Source organism: Eumetopias jubatus, unplaced genomic scaffold (assembly GCF_037043125.1).
Source record: "Eumetopias jubatus isolate StellerSeaLion01/CBP00866 unplaced genomic scaffold, mEumJub1_p1.0 scaffold_11, whole genome shotgun sequence".
In the NCBI taxonomy this organism is placed as follows: domain Eukaryota; kingdom Metazoa; phylum Chordata; class Mammalia; order Carnivora; family Otariidae; genus Eumetopias; species Eumetopias jubatus.
The window spans coordinates 44,771,947-44,799,498 of record NW_028274817.1 but is presented as its reverse complement, the minus strand read 5'-3'; the positions used below and the strand labels follow the sequence as shown (position 1 = coordinate 44,799,498).

The 27,552-nt window shown below is 42.8% G+C and overlaps 1 protein-coding gene across 1 annotated transcript; it reads right to left on the bottom strand.

Annotated features, from left to right (window-relative positions):
- Positions 1–27,552, bottom strand: LOC148163050 (ADP-ribosylation factor-like protein 13A). Its single transcript, XM_088028550.1, has 8 exons — positions 27,494–27,552; positions 26,587–26,657; positions 21,693–21,942; positions 20,877–20,982; positions 20,142–20,329; positions 19,417–19,507; positions 19,144–19,318; positions 1–296 (listed from the first exon to the last, which is right to left on the bottom strand). The coding sequence occupies exons 1-8, from the start codon at positions 27,550–27,552 to the stop codon at positions 1–3; spliced, it is 1,236 nt and encodes a 411-aa protein (XP_087884676.1).

Below are 27,552 nucleotides of genomic sequence, written 5' to 3'. Positions count from 1 at the left end.
TTACAGGGGATGCCCACATGGGTTTGGATCCTCGGCTGGGTCTTTGGGGCAGGCAAGACTACCTTGGACTATGGTAAAACAGCACTGGAGCTGAGTCATACATAGAAGAGCTTCAGGGACAGCAGTCAGGTCCAAGGTTGACTGGCCTATAACTGAGGGCATGGGTGACTGTGGCTCCTCCCAAGCCACTTGGTGGAAAGGGCTGATGACAGGATTATGGACAAGCAGGACTTGAGCCAACTCCACAACAGGATGAGGCTTCTTCTGATCTATATCTAGGACCTTGGTGAGGGGTCCTACCACCAGTGAGCAGGCCCACCTTCTCAAAACAGCCCTTCTCATTCTTGGGCTCCACTGAAGTTTTGAAACCTCCTACCTGGATCCCAAAATTCCCACAAAGGCACTTTCCCACCGCCCCATGGATGGCTGCCAAATATTTGTCTCATGGGGAGACCTACTGTTCTACCATCATGTTGATGTCACTCTCCTCTTACTTGTAACTTAAATATACCTGATCATTACAGAAACAATTTTATTGTCATTTTTTAAATCTTAAAATGATGGTTTTCTTTTTTCCTTACAGATTTATTTATTTACTTTAAGGAGAGGGAGAGAAGGGGGAGGGGCTGAGGAAGAGGGAGAGAGAGAGAGAATCTCATGCTGATTCCCCACTGATCACAGAGCCCGACATGGGGCTCAATCTCATGACCCCGAGATCATGAACTGAGCTGAAATCAAGAGCTGGACACTTCACTGACTGACCACCCAGGTGCCCCAAAATGATGGCTTTCTAAAATAAATACAGGGTGGGGTTTGTTCAAGATTGTGATCTAAGAGGCTCTTAAACTCACCTTCTCCTACAAACACACCAAACCCACAGTTACATATGGACAACCTCTGAAAACAACAACAGAAACCTAAAAACGGGCTGAACAACGCTCATGCATGGGGCAAATGAAAGAAGACCAACATCAAGTGGGTAGGAGATGCCGGGACACAATTTTACTGTAAATCCCATGCCTAGCACAGTGACCCACAGTTGGGAGGGAACTCAAAACCCAGAGCTCATCCCTGGGGAGTGAAGGGTTTGAACCCCACATTGGATACCCCCAACTTTTAAGGCCTGCACCTGAGAGATAAGCCCACAAAACATCTAGCTTTGCAAACCAACAGAGCTCACGTCCATGAGACTCACAAGGCTATAAACAATGTGAGAAGAGGCTCTTAAAGGGCGCTGCACAGACAGCAGACTAAAATACGCTCTCAGTTTGTCTGTGAGAGAGACCTGTTTGCTTGTCTTGGAGCTTTATCCTGAGGGAAGGTTTCAGGTTTGGCACATGCCTAGGGATCTATGGATGTGTTTTCAGGGAATGTAGGCTGATGCATGCCATTATTATGTTCCCATTCTGTCTCACTAGGGCTCACCAGTATTTCCCAGGCAGGAGCTTATGTATTCAGTTGGAGTCCTGATTTTTGTGACTGCCACCCAGGGAACACCTCTAGATAATCTAGTACTGGTGGCTATCAAGGCTTACACTTGCAGTCCCGAGTGACTCTGTATATTTGCATACTTTAAAAGTTTCTACTTGAAGGTCTGGCTTCTGATCAGCCTGAACCTCGGTGCTGACTAACATCCTCCCCCTTGAGACACTGACGGGTCTTGAACCCTTAACTGCTGGGAGCCATTACAAATAATTCTTGGATAAGCACAAAGGTTTGAGAGACAACCAAGAGCTAGGGCAGGATTGAACAAAACTGTTCATCTCTTACACGAGGACATTCCTTCAACACTGGGAGAGGTGGATGTTTTATCTAATGCATAGAAATCAACAGAAAGTTAATAAAGAAACAGAGAAATGTGTTCCAAATGAAAGAAAAGATGAAACTTCATAAAAAGCCTTAATAAAATGCACACAAGTAATTTACCTGATAAAGAGCTCAAAGTAATGGTCATAAAGATGCTCGGTGAACATGGGAGAATAATGGAATAACACAGTGAGAACTTCAACAAAGAGAAAGTATAAGAAAGTACCAAATAGAAGTTGCAGGGCCAAAGAATACAATAACAGAACTGAATAATGCACTAGAGGGGTCCAGCAGAAAACCAGATGAAGCAGAATAGATCAGTGAAGTCAAAGGCAGGGCCCTGGAAATCACCCAATCAGAGCAGCAAAAAAAAATTTTTTCTTAATTACAAAGAAAAGATAGCTTAAGAGATCATTAGACAACAAGTGTACTAACATTCGCATCATAGAGGTTGCAGAAGGAGAAGAGAGAGAGAACGGGGCAGAAAATCTATTTGAAGAAATAATGGCTGTTGCCATTTGCAATGACATGAGTGGAGCTAGAGAGGATTACGCTAAGTTAAATAAGTCAGTCAGAGAAAGACAAATACCATATGATTTCACTCATATGTAGAATTTAAGAAACAAAACAAATGAACATAGTGGGGGGAAAGAGGAAAACCAAGAAACAGACTCTTAACTTTAGAGAACTAATGGTTACCAGAGGGGAGATGAGCAGGGGGATGGCTTCAACAGGTGATGCGGATTAAGGAAGGCACTTGTGATGAGCACTGGGTATTGTAAGTGCTGAATCACTAAATCCTACACCTGTAACTAATATTACACTGTCTGTTAACTAACTGTAATTTAAATGAAAACTTGGAATAAAAAAAACTTTAAACAGACAAAAAAGAAGAAATAATGGCTGAAAAATACCCTAACCTGAGAAAGAAGACAGACATCCAGTTGCAAGAAACCCAGAGAGTTCCAAGTAAGATGAACCCGTAGAGACTCAAATCAAAACATATTATAATTAAAAGGTCAGAAGTTGAAGACAAGAAGCACAACTTAAATGCAACAAAAGAAAAACAAGTTGTTATGTTTAAGAGAATCCCTGTAAGACTATCAACGGATTTTTCAGCAGAAATTTTGCAGACCAGAAAGAATTGGCATGATAGATTCAAAGTGCTGAAAGAAAAGAAAAAAAAAAAAAAACCAACCTTCTAACCAAAAGTAATCTACCCAGCAAAGTTACCATTAAAGACTTTTCCAGACAAACAAAAGCTAAAGGAATTCATCACCACTAAACCAGCCTTGTTCTTTGTGATGAAGAGAAAGGGTGCTAATTAGTAGCAAGAAAATATATGAAAGTATAAATCTCACTGGTAAAGGTTAATATATACTAAAGGTAGTGAAGTAACCACTTATGAAGCTAATAGAAAGTTAAAAGACAAAAGTAATAAAAATAACTACAACTACAATAATTAGTGAAGGGATACACAGATAAAAAGATGTAAAATATGACATCAAAAACAAATGTGGCAGGAGAAGAGTAAAAATATAGAGCATTTGAAAGCCATCAAACTTAAGTTGTTCTCAACTTACAATAGATGGCTATAAATATAAGTTGTGATATGTAAGCTTCATGGCAACCACAAAGCAAAAACCTATAGCAGACACACACACACACACACACACACACACACACACCACGAGATGAAGACCAAAGGACTCTAAACATACCAGTAATGAAAAAAATCATCAAACTGCAAAGGAAGATGAAATGAACAAGAGGAACTACAAAACAGTCAGAAAACAATTAACAAAATGGCAAGAAGTACATACCTATCAACAATGACTTTCAATGTAAATAGATAAATTCTCCAGTCAAAAGACATGGAGTAGCTGAGTGGATTTTTTAAAAAGTCCCATCTATATGCTGCCTATAAGAGGCTCATTTTAGATGTAAGGACACGCAGACCAAAAGAAAAGGGATGGGGAAATACATTCCATAAAAATGGAAAATGGTTTTAGCTATACTCATACCAGGCAAACTAGATTTTAAAACAAAGACTGTAATAAGAGAGAAAAAACATCATTACATAATGATAAAGGGGTGAATCCAAAGAAGATATAACATTTGTAAATACATATGCAAGAAAAAAAATGAGGACCTACATATATAAAGCAAATACTAACAGACATAAAGGGTGAAATAGACAGCAATACAATTATAGTAGGGGACTTTAATACCCTACTTACAATGGATGCAAGTACTTTAAAATACCCTACTTTCAATGGATCTATCATCTGGGTAGAAAATCGGTAAGAAGACATCAACCTTAAACAACATGTTAGATCAGTTGGACATAACAGATATATGCAGAACATTCAATCCAGAAGCAACAGAACACACAGCCTTCTCAAGTGTACCTGGAATATTCTCCAGGATGGATCATATATTAGGCCACAAAACAAGTCTGAATAAATTGAAGAATACTGAAATCATATCAAGCATCTTTTCTGACCACAGTGCCATGAAAGTAGAAATCAGCTGCAGAAGAAAACTGGAAAATTTACAAATATGTGGAGTTTGAACAACATGCTACTGAACAACCGATGGGGCAAAGGAGAAATAAAAAGAGAAATAAAAAATACACGGAGACTAATGAAAATGGACATACAATATACCAAAACTTATGGGATGCTGCAAAAACAGTTCTAAGAGGAAAGTTTATAGAGATAAATGCTTACATCAAGAAACAAGAAAAACCTCAAATAAACAACACAAATTTACACCTAAAGACCCTAGAAAAAGAAGAAATAGCTAACCTCAAAATTAGAAAGTGGAAAGAAGTAACAAAGATCAGAGTAAGAAAAAAATGAAATAGAGACTAAAAGGACAACAGAAAAGATCAACGAAAATAAGAACTGATTCTTTGAAAAGATAAACAAAATTGACAAACTTTTAGCTAGACTTGCCAAGAAGAAAAGAGAGAGAACTCAAATAAATAAAATCAGAAATGAAAGAGGCGACATTACAACTGATAACACAGAAATGCAAAAGATCATGAGACTACCGTGAACAATTATACATCAACAAATTTGACAACCTAGAAGAAATAGATAAATACCTAGATATACACACCTTACCAAGACTGAATCATGAAGAAATAGAAAATCTGAAGAGAATGACTGCTAGGAAGGTGATTGAATCAATAATCCAAAAAACAAAAATCCAGAACCAGAGAGCCTCACTTTTAAATTCTACCAAAACATCAAAAGAATTAATCCCAGGGAGGAGAAGAGAAGATGGCGGTGAAGTAGGAGGGCCCTAGGCTCATCTTGTCCCCTGAACACAGCTAGATGCCTATCAAATCATTCTAAATACCTCAGAAATTAACCTGAAGAATGACAGAACAAACTCCACAACTCAAGGGAGAGAAGAAGCCACATAAAAAAGGGTAGGAAGTGTGGAGATGTGGTTTAGGAGAGAAATGGATCACAGGTGCTGCAGAGAGGAGGGAGTCATGGTCATGGAGAAGGGCAAGAGAGATTAGAGCACACAGGGGAACTCACAAGGAGAACATTTCCCTAAAGCCATGGGGTAGGAAAAGGAAAAGGAAAGGGGCTGATTTTTGCGAGTTCTTGCAACCAGTGGGGTTCAAAGCCTGGGGTTTTAAATGTCAGCAGGCTTGGCTGGGATAGAGCCCAGAGGACAACGCGCTGCTCCTGGAGAGAAGGCAGGTAAACAACCTGGAGGCAGGCAGCACAGAAACAGCTATCTGAGATACAAAAATGCCTGGGGCCTATGGTAGGGGGGATGGGGGGATTATTTGCTCTGCTTGGAGTGCTTCCCTGAGAGGCAGCATTCATGTTCATGGAGATGCCTCTCTGGGGACAGAGCTGACTGGCACAATTTCCCTCCCCCCCAATTCTCCGCATTAAACACAGAACCACCTGCCGGAAGCAATGCAGCACTGACACAGGCTGCCCACCTTGCTTTCACCAAGTCCCACACCACTGCGCTCTGGTGAGTCAAACTTGCCTCAGTCCCAGTGTGGCAGGCCCCTTCCCCAGCAGACCCACACGAACCACTGCCCACACCATGTCTCCTGACCAGAGAGTTCTGCAGGGCTTTGATTCTAGTGGAAGTAGTATCAGGTCTCATTTAACAAGCAGACCAGAGCAAACCTAGTTAAAACTTGCCATATTCTGGCCAAGAACCAAACACTGCCCACTGCAGGCAAGGAGAGCCTCTGTGGACAACTGGTCTGAAGGATAGAGCAGCCAAAATGCAATAGCAGAGCACACCCAGCACACACAAGAGGCACTCCCTGAAGCGCCAGGTCCTGGACACTACATGACCTCTTCTTCATAAAGCATTACTCTCAGGAGCAGGAAACATAGCTGGCTTTTCTAACAGACAGAAGAAGGCAGAGACTTAAACAAAATGCCAAGATGGAGGAATTCATCCCAAATGAAAGAACAAGATAAGGCCACTGCCAGATATCTAAGCAAAACAGATATAACATGCCTGGTGGAGAATTTAAAGCAGTGATCATAAAGGTACTCACCGGGCTTGAGAAAAGAATGGAAGACATCAGTGAGACCCTTACCACAGAGACAAAATAGTTAAAAAAGAATCAACCGGAGATGAAGAGTGCAATAAACAAGGTTAGAAACCTGCCTGATGCAATGAACAGTAGGCTGGAAGAAGCAGAGGAATGGGAATCAGTGACCTAGAAGACAAAGTAATGGAAAGCAATGAAGCTCAACAAAAGAGAGAAAGGAGAGTTATACAACACGAGAATAAACTTAGGGAACTCAGTACTCCATCAAATGTAATATCATTTACATTATAGGAATCCCAGAAGAAGAAGAGAAAGAAAAGGGGGGCAGAAAATTTATTTGAGGAAATCATAGTGGAAAACTTCCCTAATCTGGGGAGGGAAACAGACATCCAGATCCGGGAGGCACAGAGAACTCCCATCAAAATCAATGAAAGCAGGCCAACACCAATACCTATTGTAATTAAATTTGCAAAATATAGCAATAAAGAAAAAAATCTTAAAAGCAGCAAGAAAAAACAAGTCCTTAACTTATAAGGGAACCCTATAAGGCTAGCTGGAGATTGCTCAATAGAAATTTGGCAAGCCAGAAGTGAGTGGCATGATATATTCAGTGTGCTGAATGGTAAAAATCTGTGGCCAAGAAGACTCTACTCAGCAAGGCTATCATTCAGAATAGAAAGAGAGATAAGGAGTTTCCCAGACAAACAAGAACTAAAGGAGTTTGTGACCACTAAACCAGCCATGGAAGAAATAAAGGGGACTCTCTGAGTGGAAAGGAAGGAAACACCAAAACTGACAAAGAGAAGAAAGCATCAGAGAAAATCTCCAGAAAAAAAAAAAAAAAAAACAAGTAATAAAATGGCACTAAATACCTATATATCAATAATTACTTTGAATGTAAATGGACTAAATACTCCAATCAACAGACAGAGGGGGTGAGAATGGATAAAATCAAGACCCATCTATATGCTATGTACAAGAGACTCACTTTAGACCTAAAGATACCTGCAGATTGAAAGTGAGGGGATGAAAAAACATTTATCATGTGAATAGATGTCAAAAGGAAGCTGTACCATGCTGAAGTGGTGGGGGGTGGGAGGGATGGGGTGGCTGGATGGTAGACATTGGGGAGGGTATGTGCTATGGTGAGTGCTGTGAATTGTGTAAGACTGTTGAATCACAGACCTCTACCTCTGAAACAAATAATACATCGTATGTTCAAAAAAAGAAGAAGAAGAAGAAGATAGCAGGAAGGGAAAAATGAAGGGGGAGAAATCAGAGGGGGAGATGAACCATGAGAGACCATGGACTCTGAGAAACAAACTGAGGGTTCTAGAGGGGAGGGGGGTGGGGGGATGGGTTAGCCTAGTGATGGGTATTAAAGAGGGCACGTACTGCGTGGAGCACTGGGTGTTATATGCAAACAATGAATCATGGAACACTACAACAAAAACTAATGATGTAATGTATGGTGATTAACATCACATAATAAAAATAAATAAATAGATGGTAAAAAAAGATATATTGACAAAATAAAAAAAAGCTGTACTGGCAATACTTATATCAAAAAACAAACTGGACGTTAAAACAAAGACTGTAACATGAGTTGAAGAAGGGCACTATATCATAATAAAGGGGACAATCCAACAAGAAGATATAACAGCTGTAAACATTTATGAACCCAACACAGGAACACCCAAATACACAAAACAATTAATAACAAAATAAAGGATCTCATTGATAATAATACAATAGTAGTAGGGGACTTTAACATCCCACTTACATCAAAGGACAGATCATCTAAACAGAAAATCAACAAGGAAACAATGGCTTTGAATGACACACTGGACCAGATGAACTTCACAGATATATTCAGAACATTTCATCCTAAAACAGCAGAATATACCTTCTTTTCAAGTGCACATGGGACATTCTCCAGAACAGATCACATATTAGGTCATAAATCAGGCCTCAACAAATAAAGATTGAGATCATACCATGCATCTTTTCTGACCACAATGCTATGAAACTTGCAGTCAACCACAAGAAAAAATTTGGAAAGACCACAAACAAATGGAGGTTAGACAACATGCTACTAAACAATGAATGGGTCAACCAGGTAATCAAAGAAGAAATTTACAAAAAAAAAAAAAATACATGGAAACAAATGAAAATGAAAACACAATGGTCCAAAACCATTGGGATGCAGCAAAAGCAGTCTGAAGAGGGAAGTATATAGCAATACATGCCTACCTTAAGAAGCAAGAAAAATCTCAAATAAACAACCTAACCTTACACCTAAAGGAGCTAGAAAAAGAATAACAAACGAAGCCTAAAGCCAGCAGAAGGAAGCAAATGATAAAGATTAGAGCAGAAATAAATGATATAGAAACTAAAAACAAAAAGAAAAAAATAAAACAAAATGCAATAGAACAGATCAATAAAACCAGGAGCTGGTCCTTTGAGAAAAAATTAATAAGATTGATAAACCTCAAGACAGATTTATCAAAAGGGAAAAGACCCAAATAAATAAAATCACAAATAAATAAAGTCATGAATAAATAAAATCACAAATAAATAAAATCACAAATGAGAGAGGAGAAATACCAATGAACACCACAGACAGACAAACAATTATAAGAGAATATTATGAAAAACTGTATGCCAATAAATTGGACAACCTGGAAGAAATGGATAAATTCCTAGAACCATATAAACTGCCAAAACTGAAACAGGAAGAAATAGAAAACTTGACCAGACTGATAACCTGCAAAGAAATTGAATCAGTAATCAAAAAGTTCCCAGCAAACAAAAGTCCAGGGCCAAATGGCTTCACAGGTGAATTCTACCAAACATTTAAAGAAGAGATAATACCTATTCCTTTAAAATTATTCCAAAAAGTAGAAAAGGAAGGAAAACTTCCAAATTCATTCTATGAGGCCAGCATTACCCTGATACTAAAACCAGATAAAGACTCCACTGAAAAAAGAACTGCAGGCCAATATCCCTGAGGAACATGGATGCAGAAGTTCTCAATAAATATCAGCAAACTGAATCCACCAATACATTAAAAGAATCATTCACCATGATCAGGTGGGATTTATTCCAGGGTTGCGAGGATGGTTCAGCATTTGCAAATCAATCAGCGTGATATTCCACATAAAGGATAAGGACCATGTGATCGTTTCAATAGATGCAGAAAAAGCATTTGACAAAGTACAGCTTCCATTCATGATAAAAACCCTCAACAAAGTAGCTTTAGAAGGAACATACCTCAACTGAATAAAGGTCATATATGAAAATCCCACAGCTAATATCCTCCTCAATGGGGAAAAACTGAGAGGTTTTCCCCTACAGTGAGGAACAAGACAGGATGCCCACTCTCACCACTGTTATTTAACCTACTACCGGATGTCCTTGCCACAGCAATCAGACAACAAAAAGAAATAAAAGGTATTCAAAATCATCGAGGAAGTAGTAAAACTTTCACTATTTGCAGATGACATGATACTCTATATAGAAAACCCAAAAGACTCACCCCAAACATTGCGAGAACTGATACATGCATTCAGTAAAGTTGCAGGATACAAACTCAACGTACAGAAATCTGTTGCATTCCTTTTTTTTAAGTAGGCTCCATGCCCAATGCAGGGCTTGAACTCACAACCCTGAGATCGAGACCTGAGATCAAAAGTCAGACACTCTACCGACTGAGCCACCCAGGCGCCCCTGTTGCATTTCTATATACCAATAATGAAGCAGCAGAAAGAGAAATCAAGGAATCAATCCCATTTACAATTGTATCAGAAACAATAAGATATCTAAAAATAAAACTAATAACTAAGGTGAAAGACCTGTAATCTGACAACTATGAAACACCGATGAAAGAAACTGAGGGTGATGCAAAGAAATGGAAAAACATCCCATGCTCATGGATCAGAAGAACAAATATTGTTAAAATGTCTATACTACCCCAAGAAATCTACACATTGAATGCAATCCCTATCAAAATACCAACAGCATTTTTTCACAGAGCTAGAACAAACACTCGTAAAATTTGTATGGAACCACAGAAGACCCTGAATAGCCAGAGCAACCTTGAAAAAGAAAAGCACAGGAGGAGGCATCGCAATTATGGGGCTTCAGATTATATTACAAAGCTGTAGTGATCAAAACAGTATGATACTGGCACAAAAATAGACAACATAGAGCAATGGAACAGAATAGAAAACCTGGAAATGAACCCACAACGATATGGCCAATTAACCTTTGGCACAGCAGGAAAGAATATCCGATGGGAAAAAGACAGTCTCTTCAACAAATGGTGTTGGGAAACTGGACAGCTACATGCAAAAGAATGAAACTGGACCACTTTCTTACACCATACACAAAAATAAACTCAAAATGGATGAAAGACCTCAATGTGAGGCAGGAAACCATCAAAATCCTAGAGGAGAACACAGGCAGTCACCTCTTGGACATTGGCCATAGCAGCTTCTTTCTAGGTATGTCTCCTGAGGCAAGGGAAACAGAAGCAAAAATAAACTGTTGGGACTTCATCAAAATGGAAAGCTTCTGCACAGTGAAGGAAACAACAAAACTAAAAGGCAACCTATGGAATGGGAGAAGATATTTACAAATGACATATCTGATAATGGGTCAGTATCCAAAATATGACTTCTAAAAGGCAACACCCAAAAGGAAAAATAATCTGATTAAAAATGGGTAGAAAACATGAATAGACATTTTTGCAAAGAGGGCCAACAGATACATGAAAAGATGCTCAACATCACTTACCAGGGAAATACAAATCAAAACTACAATGAGACATCACCTCACACCTGTCAGAATGGCTAAAATCAACAATGCAGGAAACAACAGGTGTTGGCGAGGATGCAGAGAAAGGGGAACCCTCTTGCACTACTGGTGGGAATGCACACTGGTGCAGCCACTCTGGAGAACAGTATGGCGGTTCCTTAAAAAGGTAAAAATAGAATTACCCTACCATCCAGCAATTATACTAGTAGGCATTTACCCAAAGAATATAAAAACACTAATTCAAAAGGATACACGCACCCCAAAGTTTATAGCAGCGTTGTCTGCAATAGCCAAATGATGGGATCAGCCAGTGTCCATCAACTGATGAATGGGTAAAGAAGAGGTGGTATACATATACAATGGAATATTACTCAGCCCCCAAAAGAATAAAATCTTGCCTTTGCAATGACAAATAGAGTATTAGAGAGTATTATGCTAAGTGAAGTAAGTCAGAGAAAGACAAATACCATATAATTTTACTCATATGTGGAATTTAAGAAACAAAACAAACGAGCAAAGGGAACAAAAAGAGAGGCAAACCAAGAAACAGACTCCTTTCTCAAAAAGATTTTATTTGAGAGAGAGAAAGAGAGAGAGCACAAGTCGGGGCGGGGAGGGGCAGAGGGACAGGGAGAAGCAGATTTCCCGCTGAGCAGGGAGCCTGACACGGGGCTCGATCTCATGACTAGGAGATCGTGATCTGAGCTGAAGGCAGATGCTAAACTGAGCCACCCAGGTGTCCCAAGAAACAAACTCTTAACTATAGAGAACAAACTGATGGATGGTTTCCAGAGAGGGTGGGTGGGTGTGGGGGGATGGGTAAAATAGGTGATGGGGATTAAGGAGTGCATTTGTCATGAGCACCGGGCGATGTGTGGAAGTGTTAAATTACTATATTGTGCACCTGAAACTAACACTGTATGTTTACTGGACCTAAAATAAAAACTGAAAGAATAAACAAAAACTGAAGAAAAAAAAAAGAGGTCCAAATATATATGTTCTCTTCAGCTCCCATCTTAGAGTTTGGTCAGCTGGGTGTTCGGAAGGAATCTCTCACTGTAGTGCTAAGCCTGAAATGGTGCCCTGAACATGAGAGGAATGGGAAGAGTAAGGATCCAGCTCATTTTAAAGCACCAGCCCCCTGAGCACTCAGTTCCTTCTCTATTCCCTGGATCCAATGAACTGTGGCGTGAACTCCTGTTATCAGCTAAAAGGCAGGTGTTTCTGTAACCTTAGTGTGACCAGATGACAATTTCAAAAGGGGTTGGTGGAGGGGGAGTGAAGTCTAAAAGGACTGTGGCACTCTTTGTTCTCTTAGGTTCTTTAGGGATGAACCCTTCTATGTATGTTTTTCATAGCTGTGATCAGCATGTGTGCGGGCTGTTTTCTGTTTTGCTGCTTTCATTTAACATTATTTTACATTCTGCTTCCCACTTGCGCAGCGTACGTAATCGTCATCTTTAATGGCCGGGTAACATTCCGTTGTATTGAATGGCATGATAGTTTTTAGGACTGGGCTCCTTTCTCTAAGCAGATATAAAAGTTTTCCTGTTTCTTAGCACCAGAGGTCTATTTTAGTTCCTGGAAGTGGAGACTAGCATGAGCATGGGATCCTTGAATCATCCTCACACAGCACATTTTGAGTGCTTTGTTAACATCACTCTGCCCACCACCTGACAGCAGAGCCTCCTGGGCTCCCTGGCCCTGAGCCGTGCACTTCAGAGGCATAGGGATGGAAGTACAAGCCCCTGACCCCCACGACCCCCAGCTCGTACTATCTCCATGCCAACAGCAAGAAGTTCTTGCTGCTTTCTCACTCACCTGGGTTCCCTCCACCTGCATTTCACATAGAGATACAAGAGAAAAGGCAAGGAGAGTGGGAGGGTGGATTATTATAGCTAAAGAAGTAAGGCACCGGTCGGGGGTGCCATGGCTAAAGTTCTTCGAGGCACCCCTGTGAAAAATGAAGTAGGATATGGGGATGGTTTCCAGGCCTGGCAAGCTGGGCCATAGCCCTCACTCTCTACACCCCTTCCTGTCAGAAATCCCAGGTTTGGGCATCCAGTAAAGGGTTAAAAGGGATGCGCAACAAAGCAGGTGAGTCCAGGCGTGACCTCTACCCCACCCATGGGCAGTGGCACTCTATGGTTAAGAATGCTAGTTGGCAGGATTCTCCCGAGAAGAGTGTTCTATTCAGTGCGCTTGGTTAGGTCTCACTAGTAGCAACTGCCTTGAAAATGAGTGATTCTAATTGGTTCCTGGGAGGGAAGAGTGATATTCAAAACACAACTCGTATGGTCCAAGCACCAAACACTCAAACAGTCAGGGATTTATAGCTATGTTGGCTTCTACTGGTTTCCATGCCCTAATCCTAACTGATCACTGTTCTTTCTTAACTCTTACTGTGTACTCATTATATGATGACCTGTGTTCTGCAGATCACACCGGATACCAGTACGGCTGACAGGGTACTCCAGGCAGGTAGAAACAACATATACATGAAGAGTGGTGAGTAGATGCCAGGAGTTGAAAACCATTCCAAACAGAGGGACTCCCCTCTATCCCTGCATATTGAATTCTCTAGTCAGAAAACCCAGGCCTGTCCTGCAAGACAAAATGGACAAGTACTCAGAGCCATATGGGGCTTGTTGGAATGATGGACCAGGGTCTTTTGCTCACAAAGTGCCTCTGACAAGGAGCTAAGCTCTAAAAGTCCTAGAGGAGGGAGGCCAAGACCTTGACAATGAAAGGAGAGAAATTCCCAAGGCAACCACTTGCCCGAAAGAAAATTTGCCCCCGAGGGTCAAGAAACTATCCTTAATCTAGGTCTTGGGCTGCTATGCTGAGACGTGGATTTGTAAGACCTCTTTGGCAGATTTACGATTTTCAAAGACAAGGATATGGGAGGCAGTGCTTAGCAGTGGTTATATAGTCACCCTAAATTCTCCATGCTCTTTTTTTTCCTTCTTATTGTTATGTTAATCACCATACATTACATCATTAGTTTTTGATGCAGTGTTCCATGATTCATTGTTTGCGTATAACACCCAGTGCTCCATTCAGTACATGCTCTCTTTAATACCCATCACCAGGCTAACCCATCCCCTCACCCCCCCTCCGCTCTAGAACCCTCAGTTTGTTTTTCAGACTCCATTGTCTCTCATGGTTCATCTCCCCCTCCAATTTCCCTCCCTTCATTCTCTTCCTGTTATCTTCTTCTTCTCCTTTCTTCTTCTCCTTCTTCTCCTTCTTCTTCTTCTTCTCCTTCTTCTCCTTCTTCTTCTTCTTCTTCTTCTTCTTCTTCTTCTTCTTCTTCTTCTTCTTCTTCTTAACATATAATGTATTATTTGTTTCAGACATACAGATCTGTGATTCAACAGTCTTGCACAATTCACAGTGCTCACCATACACATACCCTCCCCAATGTCTATCACCCAGCTGCCCCATGCCTCCCACCCCCCACCACTCCATGCCCTTTTTACATTAGAATCCAAGGCATCTCTCTTTGGGTTGTCCTTTGCAGAAAAGAGGATCCCTTTCCCAGAAGGGGGGGTGTAGCTGTCTAATGATCTAAGCTTCTCCCCTAATCATAATAAGAGTAGCTAACATTTAATGAGCTACTTAATATGTGCCAGGCACTTTGCTAAGAATTTTTATATGGATTTTCCCCTTTGATCCTGACAACAACTCTGTGAGGTAGGTACTCTTATTTCTGTCTTCACTGGGGGAAATTGCCAGGGTTACCCAGCTTGATATGGGATTTGGAAAGTACAGTAACAGCCTGCAGCAAGAAAATTAAGATTCACTCAAAAAATAAAGAGAGGTATGCCGGCTGTATTTGGGGGTATTCTTTAAATAACTCTGTGATTGATGGATTCTATGTAGGAAAAATTTGGTTGACGCTCAGGAACACGTACATTGTACAAAGGGAATCGGGCCAATATACTGAAATGCGGTTTTATCAGGTTGTTTCAACTTAAATTCCCCAACTTGCCCACATTTATAGGTAGCACTCCCACCCCCTTTTAACCACACTTCCCTCTTGGCTGGGAAAGTATGCCTGCCTCATAAACATACATGCCGTAGAGACAAATGTGGATGATCCAGTTTTCTTAAGACGAGTTTGTTGAATTACATGTCCTGTTTGATAAAACTCTTCTTCAGTAGAGATATTTGCTGAATCCCTGGGTGAGAATGATTGTCAACAGAATTCTCCAGTCACATTTAATAGGCAAATTGGAAGAAAGTAGGTGGGTCAAGAGTGGCCAGAGAAGACCCAAGGAGGAAGCAGTATTTGGGGACGGGAAAGATACCATACGGGCTCGGGCACACAGGAGATGTGGATTTTAAGAGCAGCTCTGTCAGTGATTGGCTGTGCAATCTTGGGCAAGTCACTTAACCTCTCTATACCCCAAACTTCTCATCTATTTGACAACTGAGGTTGGACTAGAGGCTCTGTGAGTTTACTTCCAGCTCCATGACTAATAGGCTGAGCCTCAGTCAGAGTTCTATCCAACGTCCACGAGAGGGGGGCACCTGGGTCGCTCAGTCAGTTGGGTGTCTGCCTTCTGCTCAGGTCACAACCTTGGGGTCCTGGGATCGAGCCCCGCGTGCGGTTCCCTACTCAGCGGGGAGTCTGCTTTCCCTCTCCCTCTGCCCCCCCTCCCTGCTCATGCTCTCTCTCTCAGATAAATAAATAAAATCTTTAAAAAAAGATCCAGAAGGTGCCTCTGGTGGTTCTTTTGGAGATAAGGCCATGTGTAATGCGTAATAGCAAATGATGCGGCCTTAGACAGCGTCAGACCCTCTAGATGGGGTTGTAAGACTGATCATTCAGTGCGAGGTTTCTATCCCTCAGAAACAATTAGGGGCTAGTTGGCTTATCTTGACTGGCGAGGCAATATAAGGTAGGAGTTAAGAGCATGAGTTCTGGAGTTGGACCTTAGTTTGAAAACCGGTTCTGCCACTTCCTCATGGGTGCCCCAGGACACATGATTTGACCTCTCTGAGTATCAGTTTCTGCTTCTGTAAATGACGACAATAGTACCGACCTCATAGCTTGTGAAGAAGAAAGGCAAATAATATGTGCAGCACTTAGCCCAGCACCTGGCCAGAGAGAAGGACTCAGTCACCCGCATCTGCTACAACTATTGGTGTGCTTGTCCCTATCAGTGTAATTCTCCTGACTCGGGCATGGCTACATTTGAGCACTTTTCCTGGATGTAAGCTTTCTCTTTCTGCATGGAGTCTGAGAAAAGCATAGGAAGATCTTTCTGGCCCGCTGCCAGCTCTGGAGTCCGATCTGGATTCAACTCCCTGCTCTGCTTTTTAACAGGGTGCGGGACCTTGGGCAAGTTGTTTAACTTGTCTGCTCCGTGGCTCCCTCATTTGGGAAAATGCAGGAGGGGATACCGCCCACCCTTAAGGGTTGTTGTGAATAAGATCATGAATGTGAAGAACTTAGCCTGTACCTAGGCCTGACGTCCAGAAGGCACCCGGCACCCGATACATGTGGTGAAAGTAATAGTCGCAGTAATAGTAAATACTACCCTCCCCCTCCATGGGATGGAGGGTTGAATGTGTTCAAGCTCCTACAGTTTTTTGTTTGTTTTTTGTTTTTTGTTTTTAAGATTTAATTTATTTCTTTGACAGAGAGAGACACAGCGAGAGCGGCGACACAAGCAGAGGGAGTGGGAGAGGGAGAAGCAGGCTTCCCACTGAGCAGGGAGCCCGATATGGGGCTCGATCCCAGGACCCTGGGATCATGACCTGAGCTGAAGGCAGACGCTTAACGACTGAGCCACCCAGGCGCCCCGCTCCTACAGTTTTTGCAGACCTAACCAAAGTGTTGGAAGAGGTGGCAATTGCCATTTCTTGGAGCGGTAGCAAGGGAATTGTAGCCAGGCTTCGCAGACCATCGCTGGGAATTTAAAACCGAGTTTTTGTTTTTTGTTTGGTTTTTTTTTTTTTTCAGAGGCATGACTAAAAACGATTCAGCAGGGCACAGTTCTCAGCAGCGAAGTTCTGTTTATTTCTGCCAGTCCCCTTACACCCAAGAACCTCGGGGAGGGGGGGAATGTAATTCCAACCTGACCCTTTACTTCTAAGGCTTGATTTCAGTTGGTCACCCATGACAAATTGTTCGCGGACTCCACGAGGAGCACCCAGGTGCAGAGACATAACGTCTCTGTTCTTTGCCAAGGTCATCTTCATTCTCAAATGGGTGCCACCTAACTTTTCTCGAGCCCCTCGGGGCAGGTATAAGCTTCATTTGCTGGCTAGAGTGCAGATATATAGAAACAGTGGAAGTCCACAGGGTTGTGATGTTAGAGTAGGTGGACTTGTAGGTAGGGGAGACTTTAGAAGTATTAGCAAATAGAAATGAAAAAAAAAAAAAACAAAAAACAAAAAATGAAAAACTGAGCAGTCCTGATGGTTCTAGAGATGAGCCCATTTACTGAGGGAAGAAGGATAGGAGATGGTTTCTTTGGACTTCCCTCCATTTTTCTCTTTAGTACTCTGTTAAAAGTCTAATAAGAGAAAGAAAACCGCCAGTCACTACAAAGTGAAGCTAAGCACCAGGTTTCCTGTCCTTTCCAGATCACTCCCGGTTGGGAGGGTGTTGGCCCCTACACCCAAGGGGGCGTAGACTGCACCCCTTCAGACACCTGTCCTCATACTTTCAGTCTTGCTCTCTTCCCTCTCCCCTTCCTATAAGGCATACTAACCACAGGAGCCAAAGGCTTCTTCACAGGGATTTTCCAGTAATATCTCTTCTGTGTCCCATGTCTCCAGGTTTTTTTTTGCCTTGGGTTCTGAGGTTATAGAAATGAAAAATGGATTTCAGTTTTGGACAGAGATTCAGGGGTAGTTCCTGACATCTAGAAAAACACTTCCTCTGCTCTTCTACCAGATTTCTTCCACTCAGCTCTCATCCTCGCCCCTCATCCCCAGAGCAGTGCCTCTCTCCTCCTCAGTGGCCCTGGTCAAGACTAGGCCCCTCCGTATAGGTATAACACCCCAAGGCTCTGGGGTGGCCTGAAGGGCTAGATCCCTTGGAGAGCAGAGGTGACATAATATTGACAGTTGACCATCATGGACACTGGGGTCCCAAGGAACACTGAGAAGGAGTGGCCATTAACAACAATGGGCCCTCAAGGTCTCATAGCTTTAAAAAATAAAACGCCTTTATTGTATTGGGAGAGATTGTATATGCTTATTATAAAAACTAGAATTTCCAAAAAATCCAAAGAAAGTCACGTAGGCCTTTTACTTCTCAAAATCACCCAGTGTCTCACCCCTGGAGAAAACCACTGCTGTTTTGGTGATTTCCCTTCAGATAGTCTGTGCATGTATACACGTCACGCTGAACATGCTAGACTCTGATTTACCATTTTCTCTAACAAAATATCAGGCTGTGGAAAACTACAATGTCAGTAAATATAAGTCACCCTTATCCCTTTTAATGTCTGCGTAGTATTCCATTGTATGAATGCACCAAAATTTATTTAGCTCTTCCCCACTATTAGTCCTTTAGCTTGTTTCCAACTTTTAGCTGTTGTATACAACATTGGGTTTCCACATTTTAATTTTTTTGATTTTTTAAATTTCTATTTATTTTTTATTAACATATAATGTATTATTTGTTTCAGGGGTACAGGTCTGTGATTCATCACCCTTACACAATTCACAGCACTCACCATAGCACATACCCTCTCCATTGTCCATCACCCAGCCACCCGGCCCCTCCCACCCAGTGTCAGCCAGTGCTGGGGTGCTGGGGCATCATCCTGGGCTACTAGAGGGTAGTCCCCAAGCACTCTCCCTGTACTTCACCTGCTTCTTCTAACCACCAGCCTTAGTGTGAGCAAAGAGTTTCAGACTCAAAATAGGAATACTCTTTTATAAATTGTGAGAGAAGGCCTATATATGTTTTCTTTTCTGGCTGACCACTGGTCCAGCATTACCTTCAAAAAGATCATCATCGACAAGTGGAGTTGGGGGCTGCAAGTCATCCCTTTGATTGTAGCAAAGCTCAGTAGTGTTCTGAGTTCTATTTCCGCCAGAACATTCACCCTCCTCCATAGGTTCATCTAAGGCAAATGTTACTGATAAATTCTTTTTAGGCCTTAAACCTTCTTTCTGTACAGCAAGAAGATGGAGGGGAAAAAAAAGCCAGTTGGTGCTCCGACATTTCAGGGATTGGTCGCTGGGGCGGCACCATTTAAAGAGCCACTTACCTTTAGGATTGGCTTTAGGGGTCTAACTTCCACTGCGCCTTTTCCTAGATGCTGTCTTTTTTTTTTGAACATTCCCATCCTGGTAGCAAAGCTGGGGAAGAGAGGAAAGACAAAGCAGTAGTGAAAATGAACACACTTCAGGCTCCTTAATTGAATGTAGCTATTACCCCATCCCTGTCATATGCCTTTGGACCTTGAAAGGGATGACAGAGCATGAGGACATTTAGGTCTTTTAGTCCTCAAAACCTTAATCAACTCCTGTTTTCTTTTTTTTTCTTTCCTTTTTCTTCTTCTTTTCCATACTCCTGTTCTCTCTCATCTTTCCTAATTAATGGGAGGGACAGAGAACCGAAAGCAGAGAATGTAGGGTAGCTTTAAGACTTTTCGCCATAACGTATTTCCACTCAGCTTCTTAAGGGGCTCATGTTCCTGTTTACCTCTGTGTGGCAAACCAGGCAACAGAAACCCTGTTTTGGAGAAGCTCTAGTACGGATAGGTTTGGCTTTACCTTTCTACAACTCATCCCACTAACATGAGGGGAGGGTAGACCCAACAATGTTGGAATGTTCATGGTCGTTGCCCTGGCCCCATTTGGGCCGGCTGATCTTGAGACACTTGCTCAGCACTGCACAGAATCCAAACACCACCCAGACCTCCCTGCATATGTTGAAGATTGACTCCTGCATCTCTTCTTTGTAGTACACCTAATAGAGGCAGCTCAGTACCTGTCTGATGAGCATCTTTCCCTAGAGCCTCTGGTGCCCTTGGAGGTTGGGACGCTCGAGATGAGTGGCTGTTGGCAAGTACACAGCTCTTCGTATTTATCCCCAGTGGCAGCTAATAGCCAGCGCAGCCCTTCGATTATGGGCTGATGGTTCCTTCTTTGGAGGTTCTTGATAGCTGAACAGGGTTCCTGTGACAAAAAGAGAAGAGAAGGCTCTAGCCCACAGGACTGGAACCCCCGAAGCCCAAAGTCCCAATTATTCTCGGCCAAGAGCAGAGGTACACTGAAGCTCTGCTATGCCTAGAGAGGCTCTCAGACTTCCCAGGAGACACCCAGCACTCGCTCCTGAGAAGGAAGATGGGGAAAGACAAAAGTGAAGGTCCTTTAAAAAAGTGATTGTGGTGTCGTGTCCCGGATGTGTGACCTTGGGCAAGTCACTCGTGGCCTCTGAGCCTTAGCTTTCTTATCCATAAAATGAGGATGTTGAAACTTCTAATTGTACAGAGCTATTTTGAAGGCCTAATGAGAAAACCGATGTGAAAGTGTTATATAAGAATGTGTTATTTACTGTCAGCGTTGAGTCAGAAATCATCACTGTAGATGTTGCCTGTGGGGGAGGGGCTTTGCCGGAGACCCGGCAGATGGGGCTGATTATGGAATGGGCCAAGGGCTGCATCAGCTGGGCTCGAGAGGGTGAGGGTGAGGGTGGAGGGGAGGAAGGGAGCTTGATACTTACCACTCGGCACAGGGACTTGTTCTCATTCACTAGCCTTTCTAGGAGTAGGTATTCAATGATATCACAAGGTAGGAGGGCGTCCTTCTTGTCTTGTTTGTTTGCCAGGCTAGAGCAGGGCGTAGGAGAGAGGGAGGGAAGGGAAGAGGAAGAGTGTAACAGAAGTAGAGGCCAAGGGCAGGCAGAGGAGGGAAAGAGGACCAGTCTAGTATGACTACTCCATACCCAGGAACTAGCTTTGAAAACATCACCGATGGGATGAGGCAGAAATATTTCTAGCCAGCTCTCAGCGGAGGGAAGAAGAGGGCAGATACTTTGAATTCAAGATAATCCCCAGGCCTCGTTTCTCACTTCCTCTACTGTGTACCATCAAACTTGAATTAGAATTGCTAACTAGGATATGAACAGATTTGGAGATTTTTACACGCTCTCCCAACCTCTGTTCAGGCTTGAGTTGGGGGTACTAATGAGGAATGAAAAAAGCAAATCGGGAGTGGGGGAAGGATGAAGATTGGCGGGCCACCGGAATTCTCACCCTGGAATGAACGCTAGTTACATGACTCTTGGGTGGTTGGCCAAAGGAGGAGTCCACTGGCATCAGTTAGACAAAATAGGGCTTGTTTCCTGCCACCTACTCAGGGTCAGAGACTGCAAGTGGCTTTTGAAAACCGCCCCCAGAGGACTGGCCCACTTCCCCTCCCTGAGCTGAAGGGAAGAGGAGGTCAAGCTGGGTGTGACAAAGGGGCCACCCTTCCTCTGCCTACTTCTCTTCTGAAGGTACATGGGAAGGGGCAATTGGGCACAAAAGCAGAGGCTTACAGTAGGATAGGTTTCCCTGCCACTCTTTTATCAGACAGCAGATGTGTCAAGATGATCTTCACTTCCTGCATACGTCCTAAGTCACTGGAATCCAGGACAAAAACAAGTCCGTGTGCCTGTGCGTAGTAGTTCGGCCAGATTTCTCGGCCCTTCATGTCTCCATTCAGGTCATAGATAGAAGCTTCATACTCATCCAGCAAGAGCGTAGTCAGTTCAGATTTCATACAGTTGTCCATCCTACTGGGAAGTACTGGGCATAGGGGAGGAGAGGAGAAGCAACCACAAAGCAGGGGTTAGACGTAAGAATGTGTTGAACAACAATCTGAACCTTGACCAGAGCCTGCCCTGAGGAATCCAACTGAGGCGTCTTGCCATCCTGCTCACACTCACGGATTCATCTTCCTCAACCAGCGCTCTGTCAATGCTACCCTTTCCTGGCTCAGCAGCCCTCAGTGAGTGCCCACTGCTTGCAGGATAAAATACAGACTCCTTTGCCTCCTAACCTGCCAGACCTGACTGGTGTCCACAGAGCTCCTGGTACACACCCAGTTTCTTCCTCCCTCTGCTCCTTGGCTCGTGTTCCTCCCGTGCCACAGGAATGCCATGCTCTGTCTTGCCCTGGGCCTTCACAAGATGCTATTTCCCACTGCTTAGAACACTCTGCCACTACTCTGTTTGCTTAATGCCTTTTTGGAAAATGTATCAGTTTAGATCTTGTTTCCTCTAGGAAGTTTTCCCTAATTCACACCACCATCCCCCGGTCTGGACAAGGTGCCTTTTTTCCAGGCTTACCACTCACAGCACATATTAGTGTTATAAATTCTATGATTCTGTTATCTGAGTTATAAGCTACAACAGGACAGGAACCCTCTCAGTTCTAGTCACCATTGTATCTGTGAGCACACAGCTGGCATAACAAATATTTGTGGAATGAATGAATGAATGATGAACAAGAGGCCCTTCGCTCCCACCCTTTCTTCAAGGCCCAGCTCAAGTACCACCTTTTTTTTTTTTTTTTTCAGGAAGCCTCTCTGACCTGTCCAGTTCTCTCTCTCGTTGAGCATGTGGTCTAGTGAACTGGTTCTTAACCTCATTCTGTGCATGTCCTGTCTTCCCAACTAAACTGTAAGCTCTGTCAGGGAGGGGCTCTGCATTACCTCCTTACGTGTAGTAGGTGTTCAACAAATGTTTATGGTGTCTGTTACTGTGGATGAAATTATGAAGTCCTCTTCCTCATATTTCCTCCAAGAAACCATTCCAAACTCAGATATGTTTGCCATTTCAAGGCTATGGCCAGAGCGTAGAATCCCATAGGGCATTCCATGCCTCTTTCAGCTCCCATAGAAATGCAGTTCAAAATGGCAGCTTAATACACATTTCGGTCTTTTGAACTGAGAGTCCTAGCCTGGCTCTCTCCATTAGTAGAGTAGCAAAATGATTTTATAGATTCTCTACACTCATACCTGGGAGTTTGAACACCAGAATCAATAGCTTCTTATTTATATAGAGCCTTAGATCTACCTATGGCATTTTCCATGGGATTGCCAGAATGAGTCATTTAGTTGAGAAGTTAGTGAGATGCTTTCAAATCTTTGAAAATGTATGATTATACACACATTTACATGTATGTGTGTGTACAGTATATATATTATTACATTTTAATGTGATCTTATAACTCCTGTTTTCATGCTAGTCAATGATCTTTTTTAATTGTAGTTTTCGGATAACATATAATTTTCAGTCACAACTTTGATGTGATATTTGCTATGTCTGTATTGGACTACTTAAAAATAGTGAGTAAATAGGTTGAAACTCCATAGGTAATTTTTTAAATCTTGTTTCCTGCATCCAGGTAAGCTTTATATTATTTTTTCCCTGTCAGAGCAAAACATTTTCCCTGTTTTTTTTTTCTTTGTACTTGAAACCTTACCAGTCCCCTCAATAATGCAATCTATTGTTGGTGAACCTTAGAAGCCATGAGAAGTTGTTTCCTGATAATTTACATTTCTCTTATCTCCGTTATTAATTTACAAACTCCCTGAGGACAGGTACTGAGTCTAATTTATCTCTCCATGCCTAGCAGAGTGTTTCATAAAGCACAGGCTGGGGACTGTCTGACTCAGAGATACACGGAGGTGATCGTTAAGTTCTACTTTATACCAAATGAATCAGAACCTCTATGTTTGGGACCCAAGCATTCGTATGTTTAACAAACTCCTAGTTAAGAAAACCCCCAGGTGATCTTTCTGCACTTTTAAGCTTGAGACTTACTGCCTTAGAAAGCAATCAAACTCATGCCTGTTGCGCCTCAGCATCATCTGGTGCACTTAAGATTTTGAATCTGTGGGCCCACCCGGACCAAAGTATCTGAACCTCCAGGCACCTGGGTCAGTAGGTGTGAAATCCCCCCCCAGGTGATTCTGAGTTTTGGCTCTCAGTACTCACTGTGCTCGAGGATCACCTGTGGAGCTTTGAAACCCTATGACACTAGGCCTCGTTCTTTGAAGGTTTGATGCCATAGATCTGGGGTGGGGCTGAAGCATCTTTTTTTTCTTCTTCTTCTAAAGCTCCCTACCTAGGTAACTGAAGTGTATAGCTGGATTTGAGAGGCACTGCTCTAAATGCCCTCATTTAGGGCAGCTGCTTGTGCTCATGTTTGGGTTTCTTGCCCCACGGGACCATGACAGGCAAAACAATTACAGTGAATGGTGTCATTGACAATAATGGCTAATGTCCCCAAAACTATTTTATAGATGGCATCTTCAAATGTTCACACAAGTTAGAGCTTGTAGATGGGAATTTCCTTCCTAGGTTATTGTCTGTTCTTGGCAATCATGAACATCTGCAGGAGCAGGGGAGGCGAGCTATTGCATTTTGGGTACAAAGCCACCTACTAGATTGACTCTGGTTGTCCTGCATGGCCAAAGATGAGACAGCCTTCAGATTGTGACATCAGCACTTTGCTTCTTGACCATTCAAAATTATTCTCTGAACGAAGTCACAACCATACACCTATTGGTTTATGAATCAGCCCCAGGTTAGTCACCAAGCACAAGGCAAGTTATATAGTAACACATTAAACAGACGAGAGGCTCTCTCCTCTAGGGATTAGAATAAGAACCAGGCACTGTTCTCATAGACAAAATAGCACATGGCAAATTGCAGATGAAGGCTTCCCAAAGCTGGCTGGCCATCAGAAACACCTGCAGAGTTTTTAAAAGATTCTCAGGCCCCACCCAGAGTGGATGGGAATCTCGGGGTGGGGCTGCGTTGGGGCTCTAAAAATTATCCCCACTTTCATCAGTAATCCTGTGATTTATCTTGGCTCCTTGATTTTCCTGCTACTCCTTGCCTTTTTACCATTTCTGCCTATCAGAGAACTGGGAGAGGCAGGGAGTCAAGTTTGCTGCCTATAAGGGGAAAGGATGGGGGATGGAGAAGTTGTAAAGGGGCAGTATGTTGCCTGAGGAGAATGGGGGAGAATAGTCATTCCACAAATATTTGTTGAGTACCTGCCTGAGGGTACTAAAAGTATGGAGACTGAAGATACAGAGCTGAAAAGATCTATTACTTCTCAAGGGGCTCACAGTCTAGGGGATGTACTTGCTATTGTACGGTGATGTTGTGATAAGTGCAAGATAGAGGGAGGCACCAAATAGAGCGGGAGCTGAGGAAGGAGGCGCTGGGCGTTAGGGATGGCCCAGGTCGAGCTGGGGTCAAGCTTAGGCTTGTGTCTCAGGGCATTTGATTAAGCAGTTAAATAGTGAAGTGGATGAATTGCTAGGTCATGAGACAGAATGTGCAGAGTGTGGGCATGTGAACTAGAATGCTATGATCACAGAGGAGTGGCAAATAATGTGTTTTGGCTTTATCAGGGGGCAATATGCAGAGGGCATGGGAAAAGGAAGCTGGAGGACCAGCTTCAAGGACCAAATCATGGAGGACCTTGTATGCTGCTGGGGAATTTACATTTTGTTTTGATGATAAAGGGGAGGCTTTGGTTTTGAGCAGGCAAGTGCCATGATCAGATTTTTGCATTAGATCCTTCGGGAAACTGTGTGGATTGAATACTGGGGTGGGGGGTCAACTAGAGATGGCAAGATCAGCCCACAGGAAGTCACTGTAGTGCAAGAAAATCGATGCAGGCTTCAGGTAAACAAGTGGCAGAGGAGACAGGTGAGCTCTTTGCTGTACTTTGCTGAGGGCCCAGGTAATGTAAAGCTCAGCAACATCGTCATACTCCTTCTTTTCTTTTATAAACTGCAATGGAGGGCATCCTATGCTGGGCTCCCTGGTTGGCTGGCCAGCAGTTAGATGGGTCTTCACAACTAGAATAGTAGCTCCCTGAAATTCTGTGTAACTGTTGCTTGAAATGTCAAGGTATTAAACTGGGGATCTGGTATTAAGCTTGCATGTCTCTGAACTGACAACATTTCTCAAGCTCCAACCCCCTATATCAACTGTCACGAAGAGTTTCATGTGTTATTAAACTTCATCATCCCACACTTGTCTCTCTTATCTAGACCAAATTCCACTTTAATTGAGTTCTGAAACTAGACACCTTTTTCAACCTGCTATCCTTTATAATTGACTACAGTACTTTACATAGTTTGAGCTCATTCATACCGACACTATGAGAGGACCTTCAATTAGGACGTCTTGTAAAGGGAGAGGTGACATTACATAAACAGGCTGATAATACCCAAAGAGAGGAGTGTGTGTGTGTGTGTGTGTGTGTGTGTGTGTGTGTGTGTGTGTGTGTGTGTGGAAGTGTTTATCTTCAAAAGAGGGAACCTGAGGGTCATGAAGTAAGGCTAGGACAGAATGATTATTTCATTGGTCCCTGGGGCCCATGGGAGACCTTAACCAGTATCTAATGCTCTTAATTCCTTACATCTTTGGAAAGCCTTCACAAGAACAGTTTTGCCCGAGTTGTCCAATCCAATGATAATGATGGTCACATTCCTGGAAATAGAAAAGAAAAATGAGCCAAAGCCTTATAAAGCTGTCGGGAGCCATGAGCAACAAAGGGGTTAATCGGGTAGAGCAAAGGCTCCCTGATCCCTTTGAACCATGGCCACCTGACTGCCCCCATACAAGAACATGTGGTACTGGCTAGCCCGAGTTGTATTTAGGCTAAGAAAACCACAGTGTTATTGATAAGCCCTGAAAAATAGCGCACCGGGCCCTTTGAAGGCATGGGAAGAAACTATGCGCTTGAGGAACCTGGCCTTGAACCAAAAACTCGGGACGGAGCCAGGAGAAGGCAGGGAGAAACCTGTGGAACTTGTTTATGTCCTACTGTTATGTAACCTGAACTTATATAAAGTGTGTAAGTAAGAATAAAGTTGTTGCTCGCGGCATCCCCGTGGGCAACCCTCCTGTTCCCATACTTTTATGTTTCATTCTCTTACCCTCATCCCTGTTCGACCTTGTACGCGGGCCGTGACATAAAGCACTGTTAGTTAGTTCTTGGGATAAACAAAGAATTCTATTCTTCGTTGATGTTTGAGGCTCTGCCTGCAGGAATCCCAATGCATGTACCATAAAAAGCACAGCCAATGTGGTAGAAAGTGGTATGGGAACCCCTTCCTAAAGCCTCCAAGGATGCGTTTCTTCCCTGATGTACTTGCCTTGTAGAATTGGCCATCCACCCCCCAACTTTGCCTCCAGTCTTGCAGACATTGCTTAATCACTCTCCCTCACAATGTATATCATGAAGATTCGTCCCTTGAGGGACTTTGGGCAGATACATTGGAGGAAATGGTGGACTATGTCTAGAGGAATAATTGCAATATTACCTTCGTGTCTCTTCAGTTGTCTTTATCCAAGACCAGCAGGAGGTCAGCAGCCGGAACAT